General features: G+C 34.8%; 1 protein-coding gene across 3 annotated transcripts in view; it reads right to left on the bottom strand.

Moving 5' to 3' along the window:
• The window catches only part of cdhr5b (cadherin-related family member 5b), a 55,690-nt gene that overhangs the window by 28,996 nt on the left and 9,246 nt on the right, over positions 1 to 17,448 (bottom strand). For 2 of the 3 annotated variants that reach the window (XM_042496608.2, XM_088080165.1), the window contains exons 8-13: positions 16,135 to 16,225; positions 15,927 to 16,024; positions 14,269 to 14,472; positions 12,331 to 12,441; positions 12,176 to 12,242; positions 10,104 to 10,391 (exon numbers count right to left, since the gene is read on the bottom strand). In XM_042496608.2, the coding sequence (XP_042352542.2) occupies positions 10,104 to 10,391; positions 12,176 to 12,242; positions 12,331 to 12,441; positions 14,269 to 14,472; positions 15,927 to 16,024; positions 16,135 to 16,225 (859 nt within the window). The remainder of the gene's footprint in view (positions 1 to 10,103; positions 10,392 to 12,175; positions 12,243 to 12,330; positions 12,442 to 14,268; positions 14,473 to 15,926; positions 16,025 to 16,134; positions 16,226 to 17,448) is intronic. The other variant, XM_088080166.1, reaches the window with a different exon arrangement.

Raw genomic sequence — 17,448 nt, 5'->3', positions numbered from 1 at the left:
CACTTTGTATACTATAACCTTACTCTAAAAGCTATTATATGTCGTTTTCAGCCATTTTTAGGAGCAGTCAAAATTTGACTTTTTTCGACATACTATACTATTGCCTTTGTCGCCATTTTTTTGACATGCTAAATTATGAGGTTTTTTTGCCTTATTGGCATTCATTTCCACTTTGTATACTATAACCCAACTCTAAAAGCTATTATATGTCGTTTTCAGCCATTTTTAGGAGCAGTCAAAATTTGACTTTTTTCGACATACTATACTATTGCCTTTGTCGCCATTTTTTTGACATGCTAAATTATGAGGTTTTTTTTTCCTTTTTGGCATTCATTTCCACTTTGTATACTATAACCTTACTCTAAAAGCTATTATATGTCGTTTTCAGCCATTTTTAGGAGCAGTCAAAATTTGACTTTTTTCGACATACTATACTATTGCCTTTGTCGCCATTTTTTTGACATGCTAAATTATGAGGTTTTTTTTGCCTTATTGGCATTCATTTCCACTTTGTATACTATAACCTTACTCTAAAAGCTATTATATGTCGTTTTCAGCCATTTTTAGGAGCAGTCAAAATTTGACTTTTTTCGACATACTATACTATTGCCTTTGTCGCCATTTTTTTGACATGCTAAATTATGAGGTTTTTTTGCCTTATTGGCATTCATTTCCACTTTGTATACTATAACCCAACTCTAAAAGCTATTATATGTCGTTTTCAGCCATTTTTAGGAGCAGTCAAAATTTGACTTTTTTCGACATACTATACTATTGCCTTTGTCGCCATTTTTTTGACATGCTAAATTATGAGGGTTTTTTTTCCTTTTTGGCATTCATTTCCACTTTGTATACTATAACCTTACTCTAAAAGCTATTATATGTCGTTTTCAGCCATTTTGAGGAGCAGTCAAAATTTGACTTTTTTCGACATACTATACTATTGCCTTTGTCACCATTTTTTTGACATGCTAAATTATGAGGTTTTTTTTTCCTTTTTGGCATTCATTTCCACTTTGTATACTATAACCCAACTCTAAAAGCTATTATATGTCGTTTTCAGCCATTTTTAGGAGCAGTCAAAATTTGACTTTTTTCGACATACTATACTATTGCCTTTGTCGCCATTTTTTTGACATGCTAAATTATGAGGTTTTTTTTTCCTTTTTGGCATTCATTTCCACTTTGTATACTATAACCTTACTCTAAAAGCTATTATATGTCGTTTTCAGCCATTTTTAGGAGCAGTCAAAATTTGACTTTTTTCGACATACTATACTATTGCCTTTGTCACCATTTTTTTGACATGCTAAATTATGAGTTTTTTTTTTCCTTTTTGGCATTCATTTCCACTTTGTATACTATAACCCAACTCTAAAAGCTATTATATGTCGTTTTCAGCCATTTTTAGGAGCAGTCAAAATTTGACTTTTTTCGACATACTATACTATTGCCTTTGTCACCATTTTTTTGACATGCTAAATTATGAGGTTTTTTTTTTCCTTTTTGGCCTTCATTTCCACTTTTTTTTCTACAACCTTACTCTAAAAGCTATTTTATGTCGTTTTCAACCATTTTTAGGAGCAGTCAAAATTTTACTTTTTCGACATACTATACTATTGCCTTTGTCACCATTTTTTTGACATGCTAAATTATGAGTTTTTTTTTTCGTTTTTGGCCTTCATTTCCACTTTGTATACTATAACCCAACTCTAAAAGCTATTATATGTCGTTTTCAGCCATTTTTAGGAGCAGTCAAAATTTGACTTTTTCGACATACTATACTATTGCCTTTTTTTCGCCATTTTTTTGACATGCTAAATTATGAGTTTTTTTGCCTTATTGGCATTCATTTCCACTTTGTATACTATAACCCAACTCTAAAAGATATTATATGTCGTTTTCAGACATTTTTAGGAGCAGTCAAAATTTGACTTTTTTCGACATACTATACTATTGCCTTTGTCACCATTTTTTTGACATGCTAAATTATGAGGTTTTTTTTTCCTTTTTGGCCTTCATTTCCACTTTGTATACTATAACCCAACTCTAAAAGCTATTATATGTCATTTTCAACCATTTTTAGGAGCAGTCAAAATTTGACTTTTTTCGACATACTATACTATTGCCTTTGTCGCCATTTTTTTGACATGCTAAATTATGAGGTTTTTTTGCCTTATTGGCATTCATTTCCACTTTGTATACTATAACCCAACTCTAAAAGCTATTATATGTCGTTTTCAGCCATTTTTACGAGCAGTCAAAATTTGACTTTTTTCGACATACTATACTATTGCCTTTTTTTCGCCATTTTTTTGACATGCTAAATTATGAGTTTTTTTGCCTTATTGGCATTCATTTCCACTTTGTATACTATAACCCAACTCTAAAAGATATTATATGTCGTTTTCAGACATTTTTAGGAGCAGTCAAAATTTGACTTTTTCGACATACTATACTATTGCCTTTGTCGCCATTTTGTTTGACATGCTAAATTATGAGGTTTTTTTTTCCTTTTTGGCATTCATTTCCACTTTGTATACTATAACCTTACTCTAAAAGCTATTATATGTCGTTTTCAGCCATTTTTAGGAGCAGTCAAAATTTGACTGTTTCGACATACTATACTATTGCCTTTGTCGCCATTTTTTGACATGCTAAATTATGAGTTTTTTTGCCTAATTGGCATTCATTTCCACTTTGTATACTATAACCTTACTCTAAAAGCTATTATATGTCGTTTTCAGCCATTTTTAGGAGCAGTCAAAATTTGACTTTTTCGACATACTATACTATTGCCTTTGTCGCCATTTTGTTTGACATGCTAAATTATGAGGTTTTTTTTGCCTTATTGGCATTCATTTCCACTTTGTATACTATAACCCAACTCTAAAAGCTATTATATGTCGTTTTCAGCCATTTTTAGGAGCAGTCAAAATTTGACTGTTTCGACATACTATACTATTGCCTTTGTCGCCATTTTTTTGACATGCTAAATTATGAGGTTTTTTTTTCCTTTTTGGCATTCATTTCCACTTTGTATACTATAACCTTACTCTAAAAGCTATTATATGTCGTTTTCAGCCATTTTTAGGAGCAGTCAAAATTTGACTTTTTTCGACATACTATACTATTGCCTTTGTCGCCATTTTTTTGACATGCTAAATTATGAGGTTTTTTTGCCTTATTGGCATTCATTTCCACTTTGTATACTATAACCCAACTCTAAAAGCTATTATATGTCGTTTTCAGCCATTTTTAGGAGCAGTCAAAATTTGACTTTTTCGACATACTAAACTATTGCCTTTTTCGCCATTTTTTGACATGCTAAATTATGAGTTTTTTTGCCTCATTGGCATTCATTTCCACTTTGTATACTATAACCCAACTCTAAAAGCTATTATATGTCGTTTTCAGCCATTTTTAGGAGCAGTCAAAATTTGACTTTTTTCGACATACTATACTATTGCCTTTGTCGCCATTTTTTTGACATGCTAAATTATGAGGTTTTTTTTTCCTTTTTGGCATTCATTTCCACTTTGTATACTATAACCTTACTCTAAAAGCTATTATATGTCGTTTTCAGCCATTTTTAGGAGCAGTCAAAATTTGACTTTTTCGACATACTATACTATTGCCTTTGTCCCCCTTTTTTTGACATGCTAAATCATGAGGTTTTTTTCCTTTTTGGCATTCATTTCCACTTTGTATACTATAACCCAACTCTAAAAGCTATTATATGTCGTTTTCAGCCATTTTTAGGAGCAGTCAAAATTTGACTTTTTCGACATACTATACTATTGCCTTTGTCACCATTTTTTTGACATGCTAAATTATGAGGGTTTTTTTTCCTTTTTGGCATTCATTTCCACTTTGTATACTATAACCTTACTCTAAAAGCTATTATATGTCGTTTTCAGCCATTTTTAGGCGCAGTCAAAATTTGACTTTTTCAACATACTATACTATTGCCTTTGTCACCATTTTTTGACATGCTAAATTATGAGTTTTTTTTCCTTTTGGCTTTCATTTCCACTTTGTATACTATAACCCAACTCTAAAAGCTATTATATGTCGTTTTCAGCCATTTTTAGGAGCAGTCAAAATTTGACTTTTTTCGACATACTATACTATTGCCTTTGTCACCATTTTTTTGACATGCTAAATTATGAGGTTTTTTTTTCCTTTTTGGCCTTCATTTCCACTTTGTATACTACAACCTTACTCTAAAAGCTATTATATGTCGTTTTCAGCCATTTTTAGGAGCAGTCAAAATTTGACTTTTTTCGACATACTATACTATTGCCTTTGTCACCATTTTTTTGACATGCTAAATTATGAGTTTTTTTTTTCGTTTTTGGCCTTCATTTCCACTTTGTATACTATAACCCAACTCTAAAAGCTATTATATGTCGTTTTCAGCCATTTTTAGGAGCAGTCAAAATTTGACTTTTTCGACATACTATACTATTGCCTTTTTTTCGCCATTTTTTTGACATGCTAAATTATGAGGTTTTTTTTTTCCTCATTGGCATTCATTTCCACTTTGTATACTATAACCCATTTCTAAAAGCTATTATATGTCGTTTTCAGCCATTTTTAGGAGCAGTCAAAATTTGACTTTTTTTCGCCATTTTGTTTGACATGCTAAATTATGCGGGTTTTGGCCTTTTTTTGGCCTTTTTTCCCACTTTGTTTACTATGACGCGTCTCTACAAGCTATTATATGTCGTTTTCAGCCATTTTTAGGAGCAGTCAAAATTTGACTTTTTCGACATACTATACTATTGCCTTTGTCACCATTTTTTTGACATGCTAAATTATGAGGTTTTTTTTTTCCTTTTTGGCCTTCATTTCCACTTTGTATACTATAACCTTACTCTAAAAGCTATTACATGTCGTTTTCAGCCATTTTGAGGAGCAGTCAAAATTTGACTTTTTTCGACATACTATACTATTGCCTTTGTCACCATTTTTTTTGACTTGCTAAATTATGAGGTTTTTTTTTCCTTTTTGGCCTTCATTTCCACTTTGTATACTATAACCCAACTCTAAAAGCTATTATATGTCGTTTTCAGCCATTTTTAGGAGCAGTCAAAATTTGACTTTTTCAACATACTATACTATTGCCTTTTTGTCGCCATTTTTTTGACATGCTAAATTATGAGTTTTTTTTCCTTTTTTGGCATTCATTTCCACTTTGTATACTATAACCTTACTCTAAAAGCTATTATATGTCATTTTCAGCCATTTTTAGGAGCAGTCAAAATTTGACTTTTTTCAACATACTATACTATTGCCTTTGTCACCATTTTTTTGACATGCTAAATTATGAGGTTTTTTTTTCCTTTTTGGCATTCATTTCCACTTTGTATACTATAACCCAACTCTAAAAGCTATTATATGTCGTTTTCAGCCATTTTTAGGAGCAGTCAAAATTTGACTTTTTCGACATACTATACTATTGCCTTTGTCACCATTTTTTTGACATGCTAAATTATGAGGTTTTTTTTTCCTTTTTGGCATTCATTTCCACTTTGTATACTATAACCTTACTCTAAAAGCTATTATATGTCATTTTCAGCCATTTTTAGGAGCAGTCAAAATTTGACTTTTTTCGACATACTATACTATTGCCTTTTTGGTTTTTTTTTGACATGCTAAATTATGAGTTTTTTTTTTTTTATGCCTTTCTTGGCATTCTTTTGAACTTTGAATACTGTAACGCGACTCTAAAAGCTATTATATGTCGTTTTCAGCCATTTTTAGGAGCAGTCAAAATTTGACTTTTTCGACATACTATACTATTGCCTTTTTTTCGCCATTTTTTTGACATGCTAAATTATGAGGGTTTTTTTTTCCTATTTGGCATTCATTTCCACTTTGAATACTATGACGCAACTCTAAAAGCTATTATATGTCGTTTTCAGCCATTTTTAGGAGCAGTCAAAATTTGACTTTTTCGACATACTGTACCATTGCCTTTTTTTTGCCATTTTTTTGACATGCTAAATTATGAGGGTTTTGGCCTTTTTTTGGCCTTTTTTCCCACTTTGTTTACTATGAGGCGTCTCTACAAGCTATTATATGTTGTTTTCAGCCATTTTTAGGAGCAGTCAAAATTTGACTTTTTTCGACATACTACACTATTGCCTTTTTTTCGCCATTTTTTTGACATGCTTAATAATGAGTTTTTTTGCCTTTTTGCAATTTCTTTCCACTTTGTGTACTATGACGCGTCTCTACAAGCTATTATATGTTGTTTTCAGCCATTTTTAGGAGCAGTCAAAATTTGACTTTTTTCGACATACTATACTATTGCCTTTGTCGCCATTTTTTTGACATGCTAAATTATGAGTTTTTTTGCCTTTTTGCAATTACTTTCCACTTTGTGTACTATGACGCGTCTCTACAAGCTATTATATGTTGTTTTCAGCCATTTTTAGGAGCAGTCAAAATTTGACTTTTTTCGACATACTATACTATTGCCTTTGTCGCCATTTTTTTGACATGCTAAATTATGAGTTTTTTTTGCCTTTTTGGCATTCATTTCCACTTTGAATACTATGACGCGACTCTAAAAGCTATTATATGTCGTTTTCAGCCATTTTTAGGAGCAGTCAAAATTTGACTTTTTTCGACATACTATACTATTGCCTTTGTCGCCATTTTTTTGACATGCTAAATTATGAGGTTTTTGGCCTTTTTTTGACTTTTTTTCCACTTTGTATACTATGACGCATCTCTGCAAGATATTATATGTTGTTTTCAGCTATTTTTAGGAGCAGTCAAAATTTGACTTTTTTTGACATTTGAAGTGTGTCATTGCTGTTTTTGAAATTTGACATGCTAAACTATGAGATTTTGGGCCTTTTTTGGCCTTTATTCCTACTTTGTATACTATGATGCGTCTCTACAATGTTTAAATTGAGTTTTTTTGGTCATGCCATTTTTTACGTTTTCTTTCAACATTGTATCTTATGACGCATTTCCAAAAGGTATTATATGTAGTTTTCAGCCATTTTGTTTTTGACATGTCAAAATTTTACATTTTTCATCAAACTCCTACATACACACAGACTATAGTTTGACTTGTTTATGCAATTTTGCACGACATACTATAGTATGACTTTTGTGCAATTTTTGACGACATATTATAGTATGACCTTTGTGCAATTTTGGACGAAATACTATAGTATGACTTTATCGTTTATTTTGGAAGACATACTATATTCTGACTTTTTCTGGTTATTTTGAACAACATACTATGTTATAACTATTCGGTGGTATTTTGGACGACATACGAGAGTGTGATATTTTTATGCAATTTTGGATGACATACGATAGTGTCACTTTTTTGTGCAATTTTGGACAACATACCATATTATGGCATTTTTATACAATTTTGGACGACACGCTATAGTATGACATTTTAATGCAATTTTGTACGACATACTAAAGTATGACTTTTTCATGGTATTTTGAATGACAGACTGCAGTATGACATTTTTATGCAATTTTGGACGACATGCTGTCGTGTGACTTCTCTGTGCAATTTTGGACAACATACTATAGTATGACTATTTTGTGTTATTTTGGAATACATATTGTAGTATTACTTTTTCATGGTATTTTGGACGACATGCTATAGTATGACATTTTTATGCAATTTTAGACGACATACTATAGTATGAATTTTCTGTGCAATTCTGGACGACATACTATAGTATGACATTCTTATGCAATTTAGGATGACATACTATAGTATGACATTTTTGTGCAAATTTGGACGACATACAATAGTATGACATTTTTATGCAACTTTGACTGGCATACTATAGTATGACTTTTCTGTGCAATTTTGGACAACATACTATAGTATGACTTTTTCATGGCATTTTAGACGACACTCTATAGTATGACATTTTTATGGCATTTTAGACGACACTCTATAGTATGACATTTTTATGGCATTTTAGACGACACTCTATAGTATGACATTTTTATGCAATTTTGAACAACATACTATAGCATGACTTTTCTGTGCAATTTTGGACGACAGACTATAGTATGACTTTTTTGGGACATTTTGAATAACATACTATATAATGACTATTAGGTGCTATTTTGGACGACATAATATAGTGTGACTTTTTTGTGAAATTAAGCTATAGCATGTCATCCAAAATACCATGACAAAGTCATGCTATAGTATGTCGTCTAAAATAGCACAAAAATGTCACAGTATTGTATGTTGTCCAAAATTTCACAAACAAGTCACACTATAGTATGTCGTCCAAAATAGCACCTAATAGTCATAATATAGTATGTTATTCAAAATATCACAAAAAAGTCATAGTATATATAGTAAACTATGACTTTTTTGATCAATTTCTGTGCCATTCTTATCATGACTTTTTAAATGCTAATTTTATGCCATATTTTTATGACATTCTTGATCATATGTTTATGCCATACTATACTAGAATTTCTTAATGATATTTTCATGCCATACTGACTTTTTGAAATCATAATCTTATGCCATAATAGACAATGAATTTCTAAATTGCTATTTTATACCATACTATGCTTTGAAATTTTTTGATCACATTTTTAAGCTGTACTGCACTATGACTTTTTCAATAATATTTTTTTGTGCCATACTATACTATGACTTTTTAAATATTTTATGCCATACTATAATATTATTATATAATAAGATATAATATTATTTTTTTAAATTATATTTTTATAACACATACCTGACAGCTGTTGCTGCACAGGCCTGTGGTTGGTCGCACTGAATGTCAACAACAAGTCCAAGTAGAAAGCTCTTGAGCACATTGTAATCTCCACCACTAAGACCCAGACACATCAAACCAACATCAAAGAACTAATGGCAACGAAGGCTGACTGTTGCATTTCCTTAAACTGCATGTGTGTCAGTCACAAAGTTGCACTTGAGCATACCACATAGACTACAGCCAATGGCCAGCATGTACATATGTTCTGCACCTGTATGAGAGGAAATAAGTTCATTCCAGCAGACACTGGCAGTTTGTATGTCATTAAAAAGGAAAACTGGATACCAACAGGACTGATTTAAGATGCTAGTAAACCATGAAAAGCCAGAAAAGTGTTTTGCAGGAAATTATGATGTCTCAGTTGACCTTTGACCTCTTGGATATAAAATATCAGAACTTCATTTTATCCTATTAGACATGTGTGTGAAATTTGAATGAATGACGTCTAGACTTATGGCCAAATACATGTTTCATAAGGTCACCATGACCTTGACCTTTGACTTTTGACAACCAGATTGTAATAAGTTCATCCTTGAGTCCATGTTTGTGCCAAATTTGAAGAAATTCCCTCACACTGTTCTTGAGATGTTGCATTCACAATAATGGGCTGGCTGGATGTATGTACGTGCGTACAAACGTTGATACGCACTTACAGACAACCTGAAAAAATAATGCCTCTAGCTTTGGCCGACGCAGAGGCATTAGAACAAAGGATATTTACTGTGTGCTATCAACAGTAACAGTAACACAAACAATTGCTGAACAGCTGCTGTTTAAGAGATTAAATAGCTAAAAAAAATCATACCAGGTAAAATAAGATTGATTTGTTTTCACCCATCCTTGACTTAAGTTGTTTCTTTACTTCCCCATCTCTTCTAGTGCTCCTCTCTTGAGTGATTTCTCTCAACAATGGGCTCCACTGGCTTCACCGCAGATTCAACATGCCTACTGACCAAAAAGCCACTGACATGGGCCAACTAATGCCAACATCGCAAAAGTTAAGGCAACAGACGCTCAGTGACAGCCCAATATTGATCTATGGCCGACAGCAGGCTTGGTTCGTCAGGGCCTTTACAGAAAGAAGAAGTGGACTCTCATAATCATATCATATAATTTGTTTTTTTTGCTACCTTGCAAAAAAGTACCATCCTTACTGTGTCACTGTTTTGTTTTGTTTTTTTAAATCACGGGTAGTATCATAATATATGTTAACCATGGGAGGATTGCTCTCAGCTTTGCTTAATTTTTACTCAACAGCTGAATATTTGATATGACTAAAAGAAAGGAAAGTGTGGCCACCTGTGAGAGGGTGAGCTGTGCTGGCTGTGGAGATGCTTCCTTCACTGGTCAAACTGGGATTTGTGGTGGAAACGCTTCCTTCACTTGTCATACTTGGATTAGTGGTTGAGATGATGATTTCACTGGTCATGCTCGGGGTGGTGGTTGAGAGGACACTGATAGTGGACGCACTGGAGTCAGTAGTGGACAAGGTATCTTCTGTGTTCATGTTGTTGGTGGTGGATTCTGCTATGGATGTCGAGGCCACACTGTCTGTAGTGCTCAGAGGCAAATTGGTGGTGGTAAGACCTGGGAAGAGAGCATACTTTGAAGCTTAATGGTTTTACCTCATGCTCCTGTTTTCTCTGAACCTTAAAGTTGCTTCATCTTGGTGGCAGCTCAGACCACCACCTCATTTATCAAACTGTGTGTAGAAAGAGGACGGACTTTCCGTCAGAGAAGAAAGAATATGCCTTGGCCAAATGTATTATTGTTTTTACTGCGGGAGCTATTTGTGGCAGGCTATGTGATTCCAATTGCCGCACAAGCTACAGCTGATAAAAGGTGAAAGTTACAAGCGTATCCAGAAAAAAAAAGCGTTACGAGCAGCACTCAACTCAAAGTACATGCCAACCCTTGTCAGACTGATGGTGTTTGGAGCAGAGAGTAAATACCCAGCGCTCCCACTGCAAAGAATTCAAAAAATACACTTTCCTTGGGAAAACAAAAGGTTTTCTTTTTCGCCGAGCTGAGGTGGAGCTGTCTCTGCAGCTGCAGTTTTCGGCAACTTCCAAGTGATGTTGTTATTCTTCAATACTGGTAGGCGCTGTTCTTCTTCCTTTGTCATTCAGCGACAGACTAGAACATATACGCTGCCCTGTCTAAAGAACTGCATCCGTGGTACCCACAGTACTGAACCGGAACGAGTACCATCACGTTTTCAGATATTTGGCATCAACTGAATCAGTCTGACATTATTTAACGCTTTTGTTAATATGTAGTTATGTTTAGGCACAAAAAGCACAAAAAAACTATCACTTTACAAGCCACTATACCCAGCATTAGGCCGCTAGAAAACAACCACATTTGGTGCCTAAAAAATGCTTGCAAAAACAGCAATGACACACTTTAAAAACAAACAGTTTTGTTGTTTGTTGTTCTTGCACAATGGTCCACAGTGGTCGGCAGCTTAGCAAACCCCTTGCCTAGGTCTCACACCATCCACTTCACATTGACAAAGTCAGCTCATATACTAAGTCACTTTAAAAATGTTGCAATGATACCTATGAAATTTAACATATTTGTGATTTGCAGAAATGTACAACACCAACATTTTCCTCTGGCAATGTGGGAATGTCAGCACTCAGCATCTGATCTTGAAACTTTCCAGGAGCTTCAAATGCTCCCTTTAGTTTTTCAATTTTCTTGTCCTGTCTGTAAATGCTCTTCATGTGAAATCATAAAGCTTCAGGAAATTCACAAATCTTTTGCACAAGTTGAAGGATGTCAGCTCTTGCATATGCATCTCCACATCCACCCTCACCACCTGAAGAAAACCCACTTTGGATCCCATACTTTTGTTACTTCACGTGACAGTGACACCTCTGAAATCCACTTTTTGCTCATTCTGAACCTTACAGAGTTTCATATCTGACCTCTTGTGCTTGAAACAAACAATGTCAAACTGATGAGAGCACTTCCAATTCATCACTGCATTCCAAAGACTTGCACTTAGACTGCATGAAAACGTCTTTGACCACATTCAAATACACTCCTGTTAAGTTTGAGTGACATCAGAAAAGACCAACCACAGGACTGTGCCAAAATAAATATCAGGCAATTATCAATTATCAGGGAAGAGGCAGCCTAAATCTACTAAATTTATAAAAAAGTTTCCTGGAAAAGTTCTGTGGTAGAAATGGACCAATTGTGAACCTGAAACTAATGAAAGGATCTTCTGTGCAGCTAATTTGCACATTACAATTTGCATGTTACAAGCAGCACACTGCACTGAGCCATACATGAAGCATAGCATGAACGGTTTTGTTGACTACCTTTAAGTAGAGACCTTTTGTGAAATATTTTCTTCCTACCTGAAGTCACCTGCACTGAGAGCCGAGCTGTAGCTGATTCGTTGTTAGACTCATCTATTGCCACCACCTAGAAGTGCAAAGATGAACATGAGTGCTTAATAAGGAAATGACCGATCAATCAGTCACTTTAAATTCAATTAGATTTGTAAACTCACTTGCAAAGATAATGTGGCCTCTGGGAGATCCTTTGTCATGAAGAAATAGCCATCAATGATGGAGAAATCACTGTTTCCATTAACGTAGTAAGTGATGTGGGGATTTAGGCCCTGTTTGAACACAAATGAAAAGGTGTGAGCTACAAATCGAGTAGACAGAACACTGAGTTTGTCAGTCATCAAAAACTCAAATTGATATGATTAGTATTCAACTAAACACTGGCCCACCACTTCTAGTTTGCAATGAAGCTGCGTTAGCCAGCAGAGTTAGCTGAGGTCAAGATCTGTTTTTCACATGTGTTCTCACTTCACATGTTTTGAAAACTAAACAACCCCCTTAAATAATAATTTACTTCTCCCAGTTAAAAAAAATACAGAAAGGAGGGCTTGTGTTTATAACCCCAAAAAGTATTTCTAATCTTTAAATACACAATGTCTTCAAATTTTAAGGTGTAGGATCCTATAAAAATATTAGTAAACTCATGATAACTAGCTTTATTTATATACAGATCTTTCTTACTCAACAGTTGTCTATGTGTGGCTTCCAATAAAGTTAATGATAATTATTCACTCCCAAAAAGTTTGTTTCATATACTTTTTAGATTTCAGCACCATTTTAATTCAGTTTTTATTTCACAGTTACCCTAATACCATTAAACCCCATACATTTTGTTTTATTTTCATTTAGTGACAGTTCATTAACAGCAAATCCCTTTTTAACATAATCAAATCCCTTCTACTGTTTGTATTTACTCTTTCATGTCCTCACTTGAACTAAATAAATGTGTATCATCTGCAAATGTTACAAATTTCAACATGTTTTATACTGTAAAAAAAACATTTAAATAAAGTATAAATAACTTAGGTCCCAAAACTGAACCTTGTGGAACACCACAGGGTACTCTTCTAATATACAATTCAAACCTATTATTTTAATTATTTTAAACCAATCTTGTGCAACACCTCTTATACCCTGGCTTTCACATTTCTGAAGAGGTAAGGAATGATCGGCTGTGTAAAACACTTAACATACATCAGTAAAAACACCTACAGTGTGCTGTTTCTTAACAAAATCATCAAGTCTGTAAACATTTGTTTTTTCAAGTAAAACTCAGTTAGCAATGACACAGATCTATAATCAAAATAAAATAGGCTTGTCACCAGTTTTATAGATCGGAACCACTTTTGCTATTTTAATTTTTCGGAAAAGGAACCGGTTAGGAAAGATTTATTATTTATAAATAATAAGTGGTTTGAGGACACATCCAATTACTTCTTATATAAGTGACATATTGATACTACAACAAATTGTAATTTTTTTTATTCATAAACTTTCTTCTTACCACTTGTAACAAATCCCTCTCACAAACTCCACCAAGGAACATTGAATTATTCTTATTAAAAGCAAAATCATAATTATTATCTCCATGTCTTGGAAGATTAATTCATTTTGCCAAGTTTGGGCCTTACCAACAAAAGCCTGGACTAACAAAAACTTCCATTTAACTCATTAACAATTTCCTCTATATATTAAATAGTTGAAGACATTCCTACATGAATCGTCTGAGGAAAATTTTTATCTCCACAATGAAGACAAAAGGTCACATACATCATTTACGTTATGACCCATTAGTTAAGTCTGTTTCCATTACATTTGATCAAATTTTACATTTATCAAGCCAATCTTGAACAACTGAGCCAGGAATGAAAACGTTTTGGCAAAAATCTGACTTTTTAAAATTACTGCCATTTCCACAGAAGTTATTTTAGGGTTCCGGAAGTCCCAAAAGGTAATATGTATTCTGTATTTCTTGTGCTAACAAGTTAATCATGAAAAATGAAATGAAAAGAAATGAAAAACAGGTGGATAAAAATAAAGACAGAACAAAGATTCAACAGACTGAATTAGAAACACAGTGTACTGGCATCAGTGTTTACCCCAGTGGCAGCGTAGTCATCATCAGTAGCAAGGATCCGCAGTGGCTCATCCTTATTCGTTGGGTCCACTGCCATGACGCCCACTGCAGTAACGACACCTTCGTACAGAGGCTTCTGAAACTGTGGATGGTGGAGACTCTTCACCTGAACACTGACTGTGACGGTGGTGGTGGAAAACTGATATATGTTTCTCTTCTGAGCAGCCTGGAAGAGAAAACAGCAGGACTGTAATCAGGATTTCAGAAATCCAGGATCCCAACTCCATTAATTTATTGACCAAACAGTTTAATTGGATTTGTGTTAATGTTGTCTCCTTACAATATGGTCTAAACCAGTGGTTCACAATTGGTTGCGGTCCAAAAGTTTGCAAGTTCATTCTGAATGGACCGCGAGAGACTTGTCAAAGTGTCAAGTCTGTTAAATTAACACCTTATTTTGAAGTACAGTGAATTTCTGCCACTGAGCTTTTATTTTTAAAGTGCAGTTTCAGTTAATTATTGCAATATGCTGTATTTCTTTGTGTTCTTAGCCAACAAATGTATGTGGTAATTTATAATGTGTGGACCTTGAACTAATGAACTTCTGGACCCTGCGGCTGGATCAGTTGGGAACCACTGGCCTTCATTTTTTAATAATCCCTACACTGTCAGGCATGCAATAAAGGCAATCAATGTTTGTAAAACAAATGCGCTCATGCACAGCACTGGTGGGCTTCTTTCTCATCACACACAGTATAGCATTGGCAAAGCAGTGGACTGTCATGAAGAGCTGTTCCGTTGTACATATACACAAAACTAGTGCTCAACAAAAGGGTGATTTTTTTTTTGACTCCTGTTTTGTAGTCTTGTGTTTAGCATTTTGGCTGTTGCCATCCTGTATTTTTATTTTAATTTGTACTTTTGTACCAGGCTGTAAACATATGTATTTCTGCTGTAACGTTTGACATTTTAACATAGGGTTCCATGGGGATCGACTCTGTTTTGGAGCAATCCTCAAGTGGCTATTAGAAGAATTGCCTCAGGGGTTGCCACTTAAAATACAGCTGGATAACAGCTCACTTCAGTCACATTTAACATACATGGGATCCAAAGACTTGGCTAGCTAGATTGTGCATGCACTGTGTATTTCTTCTTTTGTTGCTCCTTGCCTTTTTCCCATGTTTTTGAAAGAAATCAAGCCAATTTGCTCATGTTTCAAAGGGTTAAGAGCATGATGTGGGGCATCTTACAGTCTGTGAGTCAGATACACCCCTTACTCCTCCACAGTGCCACCCTTTCATCCAAATATGGTCACTTCTGACTCAAAACAAAACTAACATGGCAATGTCCAAAATGCCAAAAATCAAGGCTCAAAACGAGAGTCCACAAACCGATGGGTGAGGTTGTGGTATCTATGTACTTTATTTTATACATTTCACAGTAAAACCTTACAAATTCCCACAGATATGACTGAGGCCACAGCTTATAGCCTTGGTGAAAAGATGTTCAAGGCAGTTAGATTGGATGTAGTTTTTTGTGTGGGTTTCTTTCATTTCTATTATAAGAAACCCAAAGGAAAATTTAGTCGCAGCAAGAGACAACAATACAGATCAATGACACCTTTAAAGACACAATCATTTGAATAAATTGAATAAAAACAAGTGAATATTTTGTTTTTACCAGAACTGTCAGACTGATTGTCCCCAACACATCAGCAGCCTTCAGCATGGTGATGTTCCCTGTGATCGGATTGATCTCAAACAGACCTTGAGCGTCTCCTAAAACACAGACAGACTGAGATACTTCTACCTGTAAATCATCAACAATTTATGTCTGTGGATAGATGAAAAACAAATCACTGCTGCATCTTATAACCCGTGCTTCTTACCGCCCAGGAATGAGTATGTTATTCCCTCATTTATTCCAAAATCTCCATCGATGGCGTACAGTGGTCCCGGTTTCAGGGGTAACGCTCCTGTCTGCAGAGGAGAAAACACATTATTACTCGTCTAACATGGCGGTGAAAGTCCTCCATTAGCATGAGCACGGTGGAAAACCGACTTTAGAGGCTGTATTAAGACTTGCTTCAAATTAAGTAGTAAAAAGATCATCTAACAGTGTCTGAAACCTTCTTTGAAGACAGAACTGGCTGCATCCGATAATTTTTGTCCGAAACCAACGATTCAACAATCATGCATACTTTCTGTAATCAGTCAGTGTGAGCACTTTCTCTCTCTGTCTCTTTTTCATTCATCACACAACTACTGTACTTCTGTCTCTTCATTTGTTCATCTGAGTGCATCATGAAAGTTCAGAGGAGAGACTAGCTAGGTTCCCATCCTAATGTAACAGATATTTTAAGCCAATTTTGAGTAAATGGGCAAGGGGAAATGCAAATCAAAGCACATTTGCATTCACTAAAGTTCTGCAGTTATTAGGAGTTTGTTCGTTTAACAGTTTAACAGTTGGTAGTGCAAATATTCCAGTTGGGTGCCGTTAAACCCCATGGGGTCCTTAAAGGAATACCAGGGGTATTCAGAAAAATGGGGAATCATTTATTTTGTTTTGACAGTGTGTTATGTGTGTGGCAGCTAGCAGCAGTTGGTGGCTAAGTCAAAGAAGAACAGTAATCATAATTGTCTGCAAAATGGGAAAACAATGAGGTCCAGGAGGTCCAGGAGCTCCGATCAGAGGCCCAGATCAGCTGCCATAAGACAGGGACAGTAAATGTTATTGTCATGTTATGGCATTGCGATTATTTACAAAGGACTGCCAATGTATAAGTTATATGTCACACAAGAAGCCGACACTATTATGTTACATGTCACACCAGTCATGTCTCGTTTGCTTTTGGGATTGTTGCATGCTGTCTAATATCAGGCTGGAGTGGCATGATGCCATCGTTGTTTAGTTCTGTGTAAAAATACAAAGGCGGCATAAAGAAAGGACTTTTCAGGTTTTTCAACTGCTTTTTGGCTCAACATGGGTGTCCTCAATGAGGATAGTATCAAGAAAAGCAGCCTTTTTTTAACCTAGACATTGCTGCTTCCTGCAGGGATTGTGCCCCCAAAGCCAGGTACTTTAGGTTAAAACACGTTTTTTTCCTAACCATCACCAAGTGTTTTTTGTGCACAAACCTGACCACATATTAACCACAATGTTGTTGAAACATTAAGTTTCAAGATATGAGCAAATGTAACAC

This window comes from Plectropomus leopardus, chromosome 7, assembly GCF_026936395.1.
Source record: "Plectropomus leopardus strain MGB_pleo_1.0 chromosome 7, ASM2693639v1, whole genome shotgun sequence".
Lineage (NCBI taxonomy): Eukaryota > Metazoa > Chordata > Actinopteri > Perciformes > Serranidae > Plectropomus > Plectropomus leopardus.
This window is presented reverse-complemented; position numbering and strand designations above follow the sequence as displayed.